General features: G+C 50.0%; 1 protein-coding gene across 7 annotated transcripts in view; it reads left to right on the plus strand.

Annotated features, from left to right (window-relative positions):
• Positions 1-14,873, plus strand: part of ACSL6 (acyl-CoA synthetase long chain family member 6) — a 322,864-nt gene that overhangs the window by 209,540 nt on the left and 98,451 nt on the right. For 6 of the 7 annotated variants that reach the window (XR_012231381.1, XM_073571208.1, XM_073570811.1 and 3 more), the window contains exon 11: positions 14,485-14,562. Coding sequence is in view for 6 of the 7 variants with exons in the window: in XM_073571208.1 (XP_073427309.1) it covers positions 14,485-14,562 (78 nt within the window). In the remaining variant the exon portion in view is untranslated. Of the gene's footprint in view, positions 1-14,343; positions 14,422-14,484; positions 14,563-14,873 lie in introns of all 7 variants that reach the window. The other variant, XM_073570889.1, reaches the window with a different exon arrangement.

Here is a 14,873-nt window from a genome sequence, read left to right on the forward strand (position 1 = left end):
AATTCTGCAGAATCACGACCCTGGCTCAATGCCAGCAGGGTCTTTTCAGTCTGATCAATGGCATTATGTTCGTCATACAACAACCCCAAAGCTTGAAAGAATGCGTTCACATTAGTCAGAATAGGATCATCTGGTTTCAAAGAAAACGCCCAATCCTGGGGATTGCCACGCAGCAAAGAGATGACAATTTTAACCTGCTGCGCGGAGCTCCCTGACGAGTTAGGCTTCAAGGCAAAAAATAATTTACAATTATTTTTTAAATTCAAAAATTTAGACCGATCCCCAAAAAATACATCAGGTGTAGGAATCTTTGGTTCAGCAGCATGTGAATGAGCAAGGTAGGTGGAAATTCCCCGCACTTCCGCAGCGAGCTGCACCTCACGATCAGACAATTGCTTTATCTCCATTGAGAGAAAAAAAAATTCCCCCTACGGCCTCAGAGATATAGAGGAAAAAATATACACACTTTTTTTTTTTTTTTTTTTTACAATTCTTTCCTGCTATTGAGTACCCTAGAATCTGCGGTATGGCGGGTGATTCTGTTATGAATGAGTCACCGTAGGAGGCAAAGGCAGAAATACAAGCTAAGTCCAGAAAACCAGAGAAGTTGGCAACTATCAGATTGCAGACCCCTGAACCTATCAACACAACTAGCAGTAGCCGTGGGGGGTTCCTACGATGCCCTAGACCCCTCGATCACAGCCGGAGAAATACATAGGCCTAAAGAAAGAAAGGGGAAATCTAAACTGCCCCAGAGCAGACCCCAAAGCAATAGACAGCCCCCAACATATAATGAAGGAGAAGCAAGATGAAAATACTAACACAGACAGAAAGATAGACTGAGCAAAGACGGGGCCCCAAAACTACCTAGATAGGAAAGGACAGGAAGGCTGCTGTCTGCAATCTGCCAAAACCCTATCAAAGACATAAGCCAACCAGCTGATATGAAAAAGGCCCTGAAGCAGCTAGGCTTCAAAAACTGAATCAGCACTCAGGTATTTTCAGAAGACAGAGCTAAATGAATTCAGCACACCCCAGCAGGGAATGGCAGAAATCCAAAAAAACAAAGCAAAAACAAAGTCAAAGCACAAAAGCAAAAGGCCGAGCAGAAAACTTAGCTTTGGAGGAGCAGGAATTCAGACTGGTCTCCAAGGATCCCACAGAGAAATCACCCGCAGGGCAGAAGGGCGTCGGCAGCATTATATCCAGTCCGTAACTCCACTCAGCCAGTCACAATCATCAGCCTCAGGTGTTTGACAATCAGGCTCACTACCTTTCTTTACCAGAAGAGGGAGTTCCTCGGGCCTCAGTAATGAAGGGGAAAATGAACTCACAACACAACCCCCTCTGCTGGCCAGAATTTATAAGGCAGCTGCCTTTTCTGACCTGCAGCAGGAATTGTGATGTAATCTATGTTACCTGGCATGGGGGTCCCCTTTCTGCCTCCAAGCAGGACTTCACCTCTTAGAGGGAGGCAATGTCACTGTGACAACTGGACTCTGGGGTGTCACATATGTGTGGTGTTTGCAAGTACGCTGGATGCAGTGACGAGTCGCGAGACAATTAGGTGCTTTCTATATTAACGTTTATAAGACTAGAGGGAACTTTCCTCAGTCCCGGCCTGATCACCAAAAGGAGTAACATGGGTTGCCCTCGCAGGGGTTCTATACAAGCATGCACAAAACGGGTAGAACACAACTACTTCCGGCAACAGCCGGTCACAATAGGGCCGCGGTATGGCCGACTACGGGTTTTTAATAATAAAGTCAACTTAGCCGTCCAGACATCCCTCGCCGTTCAGGTTGGTGGTCTTTCGGCGTAGTAGTTGCTGGGCCCAGTTGCTGAGGCGATGACGAAGTCATCACGCACTTCGGCGCGCTGATGACACTGGAGCCCCACAGGCTCCGGCGGAGTCCTTGGATGGTTGGGCTGCAGCCCCTTGCCTGGGGCAAGCGGCAGCAATGTGTGGTGGCGAATGACAGGCCACCTGCACAGCTAACGGCTGCGACGTGGGGTCCGTGGTCAGCAGAGGCCCGGCCCCTGCTGCAGACCGGAGCGGGACAGTGGTGGCCGCCGGCGGTGCTGTACTTGCCGCGGCCACTGGTGAGAACAGGGAGGCTGCAGGTGGCGGGAAACAGGCCGCAGCCGCGGGCTGGGGGGAGGCGGCAGCGGCCGTGGGTTGAACTGTGGCCGCGGGCTGGAGCGGGGCAGCAAGTCCCGGATAATCGCCTCGGTACCGTCCTTCTGGAGTCCTCGGTGAGCGTCCTCCCTGGCACTGGTGAGTTGCTCTCGCTTTCAGCCGCTCCCACGGTCTCCTGCTGTCTCTGTGTCGGTCTGCTGACTCATCGTCCCGGGAATTCCCCGCCCCTTTTGTACTGGTCCCTCCCCTGTTATGAATGAGTCACCGTAGGAGGCAAAAACAGAAATACTAGCTAAGTCCAGAAAACCAGAGAAGTTGGCAGCTATCGGATTACAGACCTCTGAACCTATCAACAACAACTAGCAGTAGCCGTGGGGGGTTCCTACGGTGCCCTAGACCCCTCGATCACAGCCGGAGAACTACATAGCCTAAAGACAGAAAGGGAAATCTAAACTGCCCCAGAGCAGACCCCAAAGCAATAGGCAGCCCCCAACATATAATGACGGTGAAGCAAGATGAAAAAACACTCACACAGATAAAAAGATAGGCTGAGCAAACGATGGGGCCCAAGCTAACTACATAGGACAGGACAGAAAAGCTGCTGTCTGTAATCCGCCAAAACCCAATCAAAACAAGAGCCAACAGCTGATAGGGAAAAAAGCCCTGAAGACGCTAGGCTTCAAAAGACTATATCAGTACTCAGGTATTTTCTGAAGACAGAGCAAAAAGGAATTCAGCACACCCCAGCAGGGAATGGCAGAAATCCAGAAAAACAAGGAAAAACAAAACCAAAACACAAATGCAAAAAACAGAGCAGAAAACTTAGCTTTTGAGGAGCAGGAATCAGACTGGTCTCCTAGAATCCCTCAGAGAGATCACCAGCAAGGCAGAAGGGCGTCGGCTGCCTTATATCCAGTCAGCAATTCCCGTCACCCAGTCATCATCATCCTGCCCAGGTGCTTGGTAATCAGCCTCACTACCTTCCTTCACCAGAAGAGGGAGTTCATCAGACCTCAATGGTGAAGGGGAAAATGAATTCACAACAGTACCTCCCCCTTGAGGAGGGGTCTCCGAACCCTCATCCACGCCACCAGGGCGATCAGGGTGAGCCCGATGAAAGGCACACACCAATCTTTTGGCATGAATATCAGAGGCAGAGACCCAGGAATTATCCTCCTGACCATAACCCTTCCACTTAACCAAATACTGGAGTCTCCGTCTAGCCAGACGGGAATCCAGTATCTTCTCTACCTCATATTCCATGTTACCTTCAACCAATACAGGGTCCGGAGGTGCCACCCCAGGAACTACTGGTTCAACAAACCTCTTCAACAAGGACTTATGAAACACATTATGGATTTTAAATGTGACAGGAAGAGCCAAACGAAAAGAGACCGGATTAATAATCTCCAAAATCTTGTAAGGTCCAATAAATCTAGGCTTAAACTTAGGAGAAGCCACCTTCATAGCGATATTTTTTGATGATAACCAAACCATATCACCAACCTTAAACTGGGGACCAATGGTCCTATGTCGGTTGGAAAACCGCTGGGCCTTTTCCTGGGAGAGAGATAACTTATCCACCACTTTGTCCCAGATCTGGTGCATTCTCTCCACCACAGTGTCAACACCTGGGCAGGCAGAAGGCTCCACCTGCCCTGAAGAAAATCGAGGATGAAACCCAAAGTTACAAAAAAAAGGTGACATCAAAGTGGCAGAACTAGCTCTATTATTTAGAGCAAATTCGGCCAAGGGCAAAAATGAAACCCAATCATCCTGATCAGCGGAAATAAAACATCTCAAATACGACTCCAAGGTCTGGTTTGTTCTCTCCGTCTGCCCATTGGTCTGAGGGTGAAAAGCAGAGGAGAAGGACAACTGAATTCCCAGCTTGGAACAGAAAGTCCTCCAAAATCTAGACACAAACTGAACTCCTCTGTCAGATACAATGTTCTCAGGAATCCCGTGCAAGCGAACCACCTGTTGCAAAAACAGGGGCACCAACTCAGAGGAAGATGGCAACTTAGGGAGTGGTACAAGATGAACCATTTTAGAGAACCTATCACAAATCACCCAAATAACAGTCATTCTCTGAGAGACAGGCATATCAGAGATGAAATCCATTGAAATATGGGTCCATGGCCTCCTGGGGACCGGCAAAGGCATCAACAACCCACTAGAGCGAGAACAAGTTTTAGACCGGGAGCAAGTCCCACAGGACTGCACAAAATTCCTGACATCACGAGACAAGGCGGGCCACCAAAAAGACCGACTCACCAGATCTCTAGTACCAAAAATACCTGGATGACCAGCCAATGCAGAGCAATGAACTTCAGACATCACTCTCTTCTTCCACTGGTCAGGAACATACAACTTCCCACTGGGACAACGCTCAGGTTTGTCCTTCTGGAACTCTTCCAGAGCACGTCTCAAATCGGTCGAGATGGCAGAAAGAACTAGCCCTTCGCCTAAGATGGTAGCAGGCTTGGTCACCACAGGAGAATCAGCAAAGAAGCTCCTAGAGAGCGCGTCAGCCTTGACATTCTTAGTGCCAGAAAGAAAAGAGACCACAAAATCAAAACGTGTAAAAAACAAGGCCCACCTAGCCTGTCTAGGGTTCAAGCGTTTGGCCGACTCCAGGTAAATCAAATTCTTGTGGTCAGTGAGGACCACGACTTGATGTTTAGCTCCCTCCAACCAATGTCTCCACTCCTCAAATGCCCATTTCATGGCTAACAGTTCCCGATTCCCCACATCAACTTTCGGGAAAAGAAAGCACAGGGATTCATTTTAGATGTTACAGGATCCTTTTGGGACAAAACAGCTCCTGCACCAATCTCAGAAGCGTCCACCTCTACCTGGAACGGGAGTGAGACATCAGGTTGCCGCAAAACCGGGGCAGAAGTGAATCTTTGCTTCAGCTCCTGAAAGGAAGAAACAGCCTCCGGAGACCAATTCAACACATCAGCACCCTTTTTAGTCAGATCAGTCAATGGCTTTGCAATACTAGAAAATTTTGCTATAAATTTCCGATAAAAATTAGCAAAGCTCAAAAACTTCTGGAGGGCCTTCAAAGAAGTGGGCTGAACCCAATCATAAATGGCCTGTACCTTGGCCGGGTCCATTTCAATAGTTAACGGAGACAAAATAAATCCCAAAAATTAAATCCTCTGTACCCCAAAAAGGCATTTCGATCCTTTGACATACAGGGAATTCTCCCTCAAGATCCGGAACACAGTCCGAACATGTTCCACATGAGAATCCCAATCCTTGGAGAAGATCAAAATATCATCCAGATAGATAATCAAAAATTTATCCACAAAGTCTGGGAAAATATCATTCATGAAGCACTGGAAGACAGAAGGGGCATTAGTGAGCCCAAAAGGCATCACCAGGTACTCAAAATGTCCCTCCGGAGTATTAAACGCCATCTTCCATTTATCCCCATGCTTAATGCGGATAAGATTATACGCCCCCCTGAGGTCAAGCTTGGTAAACCAGCAAGCAACTTTAACTATGGAGAATAGATCCGAAATCAGGGGTAACGGATACTGATATTTAATAGTAATTTTGTTGAGGGCACGATAATCAATACAAGGCCTTAATGAACCATCCTTTTTGGCCACGAAAAAACCCCAGCACCTAAGGGTGAAGAGGATGGTCTAATATGACCCTTCTCCAACGCCTCCTTAATATAGGATCGCATAGCCTCGTGCTCGGGTACAGATAAATTGAAGAGCCGACCATTGGGAAATTTAGACCCCGGGCTCAGTTCAATTGCACAGTCATAACTCCTATGAGGAGGCAAAGACGCAGACTCATTCTCACTAAATACATCATAAAAATCCGCCAAATAGTCAGGAACATCATGCGACTTAGGTGAGGTGGAAAACACCGGAGCCTCACTAAGGGCACACCGACAACCCCAACTCACCACAGACACAGATTTCCAATCCAAAACTGGATTATGAATTTGCAATCAGGGAAACCCCAGAACAATGGTATCATGCAAATTATGCAACACCAAAAATCTGCAATTTTCTTGATGGTCTGGGGCGACCCGCATTACCACCTGGGTCCAAAACTGAGGTTTATTTTTCGCCAAAGGAGTAGCATCAATCCCCCTCAAAGGGATAGGCGTCCGCAGAGGTGTCATCGGAAATCCACAACGTTTAGCAAAATCCAAGTCCATTAGATTCAGGGCTGCTCCCGAATCCACAAAAGCCTTGGCGGAAAATGTGGACAGGGAGCAGATCAGAGTAATTGCCAGAAGAAACTTAGGTTGAACACCACCCACAGAAAACGTGTGTGCAAAATGTTTCTCTCGTTTAGGACAGACAGAAATAATATGCGAGGCATCTCCACAAAAAAAATACAGCTTATTACGCCTTCTGAACTCCTGACGTTGCTCACTGGACAAAACTCTATCACATTGCATAGGTTCAGACACTTGTTCAACAGGTGGCAACACCTCTCGTGCAGTCCTGCGTTCACTTAAACGCCGATCAACCTCAATGGCTAATGACATAGAATCGTCAAGACCAGAGGGAACAGGAAATCCCACCATAGTATCTTTTACGGCTTCTGACAAACCCTTCCGAAAGAGAGCTGCCAAAGCATTATCATTCCAGGTAGTAAGGACCGCCCACTTTCGGAATTTTTGACAGTACAATTCTGCAGAATCTCGACCCTGGCTCAATGCCAACAGGGTCTTTTCAGCCTGATCAATAGCATTAGGTTCATCATACAACAACCCCAAGGCTTGAAAAAATGCGTTCACATTAGTCAGAATAGGATCATGTGGTTTCAAAGAAAACGCCCAATCCTGGGGATCGCCACGCAGCAAAGAGATGACAATTTTAACCTGCTGCGCAGCGCTCCCTGACGAGTTAGGCTTCAAGGCAAAAAATAATTTATAATTATTTTTGAAATTCAAAAATTTAGACTGGTCCCCAAAAAACACATCAGGAGTAGGGATCTTTGGTTCAGCAGCATGTTAATGAGCAAGGTAAGCGGAAATTCCCCGCACTTCCGCAGCGAGCTGCTCCACACGATCAGACAATTGCTTTATCTCCATTGAGAGAAAAAAAAATTCCACCTACGGCCTCAGAGATATAGAGGAAAAAATATACACACTTTTTTTTTTTTTTACACAATTCTTTCCTGCTATTGAGTACCCTAGGATCTGCGGTATGGCTGGTGATTCTGTTATGAATGAGTCACCGTAGGAGGCAAAAACAGAAATACTAGCTAAGTCCAGAAAACCAGAGAAGTTGGCAGCTATCGGATTACAGACCCCTGAACCTATCAACAACAACTAGCAGTAGCCGTGGGGGGTTCCTACGGTGCCCTAGACCCCTCGATCACAGCCGGAGAACTACATAGCCTAAAGACAGAAAGGGAAATCTAAACTGCCCCAGAGCAGACCCCCAAAGCAATAGGCAGCCCCCAACATATAATGACGGTGAAGCAAGATGAAAAAACACTCACACAGATAAAAAGATAGGCTGAGCAAACGATGGGGCCCAAGCTAACTACATAGGACAGAAAAGCTGCTGTCTGTAATCCGCCAAAACCCTATCAAAACAAGAGCCAACAGATGATAGGGAAAAAAGCCCTGAAGACGCTAGGCTTCAAAAGACTATATCAGTACTCAGGTATTTTCTGAAGACAGAGCAAAAAGGAATTCAGCACACCCCAGCAGGGAATGGCAGAAATCCAGAAAAACAAGGAAAAACAAAACCAAAACACAAATGCAAAAAACAGAGCAGAAAACTTAGCTTTTGAGGAGCAGGAATCAGACTGGTCTCCTAGAATCCCTCAGAGAGATCACCAGCAAGGCAGAAGGGCGTCGGCTGCCTTATATCCAGTCAGCAATTCCCGTCACCCAGTCATCATCATTCTGCCCAGGTGCTTGGTAATCAGCCTCACTACCTTCCTTCACCAGAAGAGGGAGTTCATCAGACCTCAACGGTGAAGGGGAAAATGAACTCACAACACTCCCCCAGCCCATCTGTCTGTCACAATGGTCCGTCCCTGAATTCTGCCCCCTGGGGACAGTTTCCCCCTGAACCCAGATGACGGCTCCCTTGGTTCCGGCCCGGACCCTCGACGGGGGCCGTTCCTCCCACACTCCCCCACCCTGTATGCTCGCCAGTCCTCGGGCGAGGGTTTTTGTAGATTCGGGTTAGCTTTTTGGGACGATAGTCCTTGTTGCCATACGAACTGGTCCTGTTCGGAACGTTCAGGGGGTTTGCCACCTGTTGACCGCTCAGAGCATCGAAGCTCGGGTGTAGTGGATTCTTCTTGGGTGGTGGAGGGTGGTCGAATAGTTGGTTCTGGTGGGATGCCCGGGTCTACTGTAGTGCCACTATTAGGGTGACCCGCAGATGTGACGGGGAAGTCCTCTTCGTCATCCAGGTCCCAGACCGGGGGCAGGGGGTCGGGGACCTGGATGGTCGGTTCGAGCCGCAGGGGATCGGTAGACGTACAAGGTCGTAACATGTTACGGTGCACAACCCGAGTGAGAGGCGCGCTGTTTCTTTCGGATTGTATTTCGTACACAGGCCCTTATTCGGCGTAACACTCGGTATGGATTCACTTCCCACCGTGGTTCTAACTTGTTTTGGGGGCGTTGATCAAGTACGAGTACCCGATCCCCTGTCTGAAAGTCAATGGGTGGGGGGCAGTGCTCCCCCCTGGTGTTCTAGATCATGGAGCTTTGTATGGACGATATGGTGGAGGGTCTGCAGCCGGTGCCGGTGGTTTCGGACTCACGAGGATACCCCAGTCCAGGGTTGGGGTTCTTCCGGGTTCAATTCCACCTCTGTAATTCCTTTTCGAACAACAATGAGTAGGGGGTGTAACCAGTCACTCGATGCACCCGATTGTTATATACCCACACCAGCTCGGGGACATATTCAGGCCAGCGGGCCTTGTGGTCGCTCTCCAGGGTGCGCAGCATTTGGATTAGTGTACGATTGAATAGTTCGCAAGCTCCATTTCCCTGCGGGTGGTGTGGCGTAGTCTGCGATTTATCGATACCATAAAGATGGTGTAGCTCTACCATGACTTTTGTTAGGAAGCACGCCCCTTGGTCCGAATGTATTCGTTGTGGACAGCTGTACACTTGAATAAAGTTCTTACAAATCGCATAGGCGGCCAACTCCGCTGTTTGGTCTTGGGTGGGGGTGACCATGGCAAACTTGGTGAAATGGTCCACCATAACGAGACAATGTTCATACCCCTGATAGGCAGGACCTATGGTTAGATAGTCCACCGTAAGAAGCTCCAGAGGGGCTGATGTTACAATAGTTTGCACCGGGGCTCGTTGCGCGGGGGGTTTAGCGAGCTCACACGGGCGGCAGGTTCGACAAACTTCTTCTACAGCAGCGTGCAAGCATGGGTGGTACACTATCTGCTGCAGCCATTGTAAAGTCTTTTGAGCACCAAAATGAGCCCCCTTTTCATGGGCTTCCCGGGCCAGTTGGTTGAGATGGGCTTCGGGCACGATCACCTGCCATATCATAGCTGACGTGGTTCGAGACATGCCTTTTCGATATAAAAGTCCTTTTTTGATGGCTTGTTTTTCCCACTGGCGCAACATCAGCAACATATCTTGGGTCAAAGTCTGTCTTTGTGAGCCCGTGGGCAATTTACCGGTGGCCACCCATCGGCGCAGGAGTCCAATTTCTGTATCTTCTTGTTGCTGCTGGATCCAGTTGTCGCGGGGCTGTTCCAGCATCCCTCCTAGGAGTCCCGGATGAGGCGCTTTTTGAGTCTGGACTGTAAGCGTGGCGGTGGTGAGGGCGAACGGCGTCTTGTCTGCCTCCCTGGGGTGGTGTGTTGGATTCTGGAGAGCGCGTCAGCGTGCATGTTTTCAACTCCCCGTTTGTAGATGATCTTATAATTGAATTTGCCCATCCAAGCCACCCACCGCTGCTCGAGGGCCCCCAGTTTGGCATTCTCCAAATTGGCTAACGGGTTGTTATCGGTCCGCACTACTACCTCGGAGCCCGCCAGGTACTCTGCGAACCGCTCCGTCATTGCCCACACTACCGCGAGGAGCTCGAGCTTAAAGGAGCTGTAATTGTCCGGGTTGCGTTCTGAGTCGTGCAGCGACCGGCTACCATAGGCGATCACTTTCTCCCGGCCGTCCTGCACCTGTGACAACACTGCTCCTAGTCCCTGAAGGCTCCCGTCGGTATGCAGGATGAACGGTTGCGAGAAATCCGCATATGCCAATACCGGGGCGTCCGAGAGAGCAGCCTTGAGATCTTGAAACGCATCCTCTTGTGGTTGCTACCACCGGATCTTCCGTCCATTCTCCCCAGCGGGAGCCCCCTTCAGCAGGTCCTGCAGGGCTCGAGCTCAGCGTGCAAAATTATTCACAAACCGATGGTAATAGCCGGCCAGCCCCAAGAAGGCCCGCACGTCCTTCACCGTCTCGGGGGTTGGCCACCCCTGGATGGCAGCGACCTTTTCCAGGGATGGTCGGATGCCCTCTGCCGAGATGGTATGCCACAGGTACTCAATTTGGGTGCAGAACAGGTGGCATTTCTGGGGCTTTACCTTTAACCCGTACTTCTGCAGCCATCCGAGCACCTGCCCCAACCGCTTCAGGTGGTCCTCGAACGTGGCGGAGTAGATGATAATATTGTCCAGGTATATCAACGTGGCTTCAAAGTTGAGGTCTCCTAGACACCGCTCCATCAACCGCTGGAAAGTTCCTGGGGCGTTGGCCAGCCCAAACGGCATCCGATTGAACGCGAACAGTCCCATGGGAAGGATGAATGCCGTCTTGGCCCTGTCTTCCTCCGACATCGGCACCTGCAAGTACCCACTGGCCAGGTCAAGGATTGAAAAGTACGTCGCATTCCCCAGGGAGGACAGAGACTCTTCTATGCGGGGCAGTGTATACGAATCCTTGATGGTGCAGGCGTTCAACTTCTGATAATCCACTCAAAAACGCAAATTGCCATTTTTTTTCTGAACCAGGACAATAGGGGCCACCCAAGGGCTTTGACTTTCTCGTATGACCCAATTCCGGAGCATTTGGGCTAACAGAGTTTTCACTTCCTTGTATAGCTGGGGTGGTATTTGCCAATATCACTCCCAGATGGGGGCCGCTCCTGCCGTGGGGATCCCATGCGTGATGGCTGTGGTATATCCAAAGTCGTCCTCGTGGCTGGCGAAGACACTGTAAAATTGTACAAGAAGTGTCTCCACTTGGAGAAGCTGGGCTGGCGCTAGGCCGGAAAGTTTGGCCCGCATTCTCTCCAGGATGACGACCTTTTTCTTGGGCCGAGGATGCATCAGCCTGTTGGTTCATACTGTCACTGCCCAGGGATCTTCGGGTTGCACCCTCAACTGGACTGCGGGGTCCGGCAGCATCTCCTCCAATGGCCTCACTAGTTTGGCCAACTCGGCCTGGGGCTTCAGGGCGATATCCTGATCTTCCAGGTTGACACAACGTACCAAGACGGCCCCTTCCCGCACTGTGGCCAGGGAGCGGGCCACCAGGATGCCAGGGTGCAGGCGCTCCGAGTAACATGGTTCCACCTGCACCTCCACGCCCTCCAGTGGTATCGGGGCATGGATCGGCAGAGCCACCACCGTCTGCCCCGGAGGAAGTGCGAGTGGAGGGGCCGCCGGTGCGATGGCCTTGCCCAGTGCCTCACCCTCCTGACACTCCTGGAGCACTCGCGCCTCCCGCACCAACCACTGGAAGACCTGCCCCTGGGCCGTGCGAGAACCCCACTGACTTAGGGTCTCCTGCGTGGTATCATTGCGGAGTAGATTGCCGAACTTCCGCAGTATGTTCATGCCCAAGATGATCGGATGACGGTCGTTAGTCTCTCCTTGGGTTAGGAGCACTCCCCGGCGGCCGAGGGATTTACCACATAATGTCATCTGAAGCCACACCACTCCGGCGACAGGTACTGGCAGTTGGTTTGCGGCCACTAGTCGTATCATGGGCCTCTACTGGGGCCTTGCCGCTTCCGGAAAATGCTGCCGGAAGTAAGTTGCCGGCATGGTCGTTACCTGCGACCCTGTATCCACTATGCACCGCATAGCACGACCTTCAACTTCGGCCCATACTATTGGGCACTTAGCGACCAGTTTTTCGGGACTTCCACCACCCCTCGTTGTGGCTTCCGGCTCCGAGCGGCTTCCCCCATGCCCGGAGCCCTCTAGTTTAATGTCCGCCAGGGTGGGTATTTCCCATGCCGCGGACACTCCCGTGCGAAGTGGCCCAGTTCTCCACACTCATAACACCGGGGGAGTGAGGCTCAGCCACCCCGGGTATTGTGAGGCCCCCAGGGCCTGGAATTGTAGCCAGGTCGGCCGGGCGCGGGCTCCGTTCTTTTCTTCACTTCAGCCAGCTCGCCCCGGATACTCTTCAGTTCTTGTCTCATTTCCTCGATCCATCGAGGTTCTTCGACAATACTTATGGAAGACTCCAGGCTCCGGGCCTTCCCCACAGGAGCCGTCATCCCCTGCTCTTGCTCTCGCACCCGGGCCTGACTCCCCACTTCGGAGAAGGCTAAACGTGGGTTCAATCGGACCTGTTCCCGCAATGCCTGCTTGATTAGCGGGTCCCGGAGTCCAGTCACTAACAGGTCATGCAGCATAATGTCGATGGACCCTACCGCATATTCCGTCCTTCCTTTCTATGGTGGTGTGTAGCTCCTGGGGGGCGTTCATATACTGGGTGATGGTCACCCCCTGCATCTGACTGAACAACCGAGTTCTCAACTCCCCTACGTCTGTTGGATCCCCGTGGGACTCTTCCAGGATCTGTAAGACCCTGGCGAAGGTGTTGCGATGCGCCGGGGGTCTCAACATAACCGACTTCCGGGCTTCCCCATCTAGCGCCATAAGGGTCACCTCAGCCTTTAAATCAGGGGTCATGGGGTGCATGCGGAAGAGGCCCCACATACGTTCAGTCCAGCTCCACAACAGAGTATTGGAGCCAGAAAACCGGGGCAAGTTACTTAGCATAGCCACCAGGGAGATGCTGGAGCGGGGACCCCCATCATCAGCAGCGCCCGCAGCCCCACTCTGATCAGGCGCATCGCCGTCTGCGCACGGAGACTGCATCCTGCCGACTACGCCAAATGTGGTGTTTGCAGGTACGCAGGATGCAGTGACGAGTCACGAGACAATTAGGTGCTTTCTATATTAACGTTTATAAGACTAGAGGAAACTTTCCTCAGTCCCGGCCTGATCACCAAAAGGAGTAACACGGGTTGCCCTCGCAGGGGTTCTATACAAGCATACACAAAACGGGTAGAACACGACTACTTCCGGCAACAGCCGATCACTATAGGGTATGGCCGACTACGGGTCCTTAATTATAAAGTCAACTTAGCCGTCCAGACGTCCCTCGCCGTTCAGGTTGGTGGTCTTTCGGCGTAGTAGTTGCTGGGCCCAGTTGCTGAGGCGATGACAAAGTCTTCGTGCACTCCGACGCGCTGATGACACTGGAGCCCCACAGGCTCCGGCGGAGTCCTTGGACTCAGTAGAGCTAAATTAAATTTTGTTAAGGAAACTTAGAGAAAACTTGTTTCCTACACTTAGTTTTAAAAAGTCTGCTGCCATAAAAAAGCAGAAGAAGCAATACTTATCTCCACTGATCTTTTCCCTTTCTGGTCCCGATTTGATGACCGGCCTCAGCCAGTGATTGTACATTGAGACACTCAAAATCAGAGCCAGCGCAAGGCTCAGGGCCACCTCAACACCTTTACTATCCCATCAGTTGCCGAGTGCTATTTTATAGCTATCTCTGGGTCTCCTTTAGTACAATGAATACCAACTGTATTCCTTCATCAGACATGTATGATAATTCCCAAGTTAAGTTGCCAGACATCAGCAGGATACTATTGTGATGATGTGAAATAAAAAAAGTTACAAATACCGTAATAAAGCAGTTCTTGCGGTTTCAGAGGCACAGAATGGTTTCTTGTACTAGTGTGCTCTCGGTGTATGTCGCCCCAATGTTACTGTTCCTGCTAACACACTTCATTGACCTTGTGGCCTAACACTGTGATGTGAATGCTGCTTTCCTCTAGCTGTCTTTTTCTCTTAATAACCCCCTTCCCCTTATTGCGCCATTTTCTTCTTTATTGTTTTATGACTTTCTCGTTGTCTTCCTGTCAGTGTTTCTCTCCTTTTCTGTCTCCCACGCCCTTCACCTGCAGAAAGTGATATTTCCGAAACAGGACGATGTGCTCATCTCCTTCTTGCCTCTGGCTCACATGTTTGAGAGAGTAATCCAGGTAAGCCTCTTGCCTGATCTGACTTAGCCACGTTGGGCTGCCTGTGTTTTTTTTTCTTTCCAGAGTCAGTGGTCCCCCACATCTGAGGATGTACACATTTCCTATTTGCCCTTAGCACACATGTTTGAGAGAATGGTGCAGGTAAGGTCTATGTGTTGGTGAAAGTAGTGACACTATCACCGAAAACTCAATGAATTTAACTGAGATGAATCAAATCATAACTAAAATTTGCAATCACTAATAAAGCCAATCATTATGAGGGAAACTAACACAAAAATCCTGTTATACTGATTTTCATATGCCAGCAAATATACTTAGATATATAGAATGGTTAGATACAATCTGATTAATAGTGCATCTACAATATCACATAAAAGTGTATATCTTCAATGGACCTGATTGATTTTATGTGTGTGGTAAGCAAAATCATTTCTAAGTGTTTATAATAAACA

This window comes from Dendrobates tinctorius, unplaced genomic scaffold (assembly GCF_039654945.1).
Source record: "Dendrobates tinctorius isolate UK_male_01 unplaced genomic scaffold, ASM3965494v1 ptg000001l, whole genome shotgun sequence".
Lineage (NCBI taxonomy): Eukaryota > Metazoa > Chordata > Amphibia > Anura > Dendrobatidae > Dendrobates > Dendrobates tinctorius.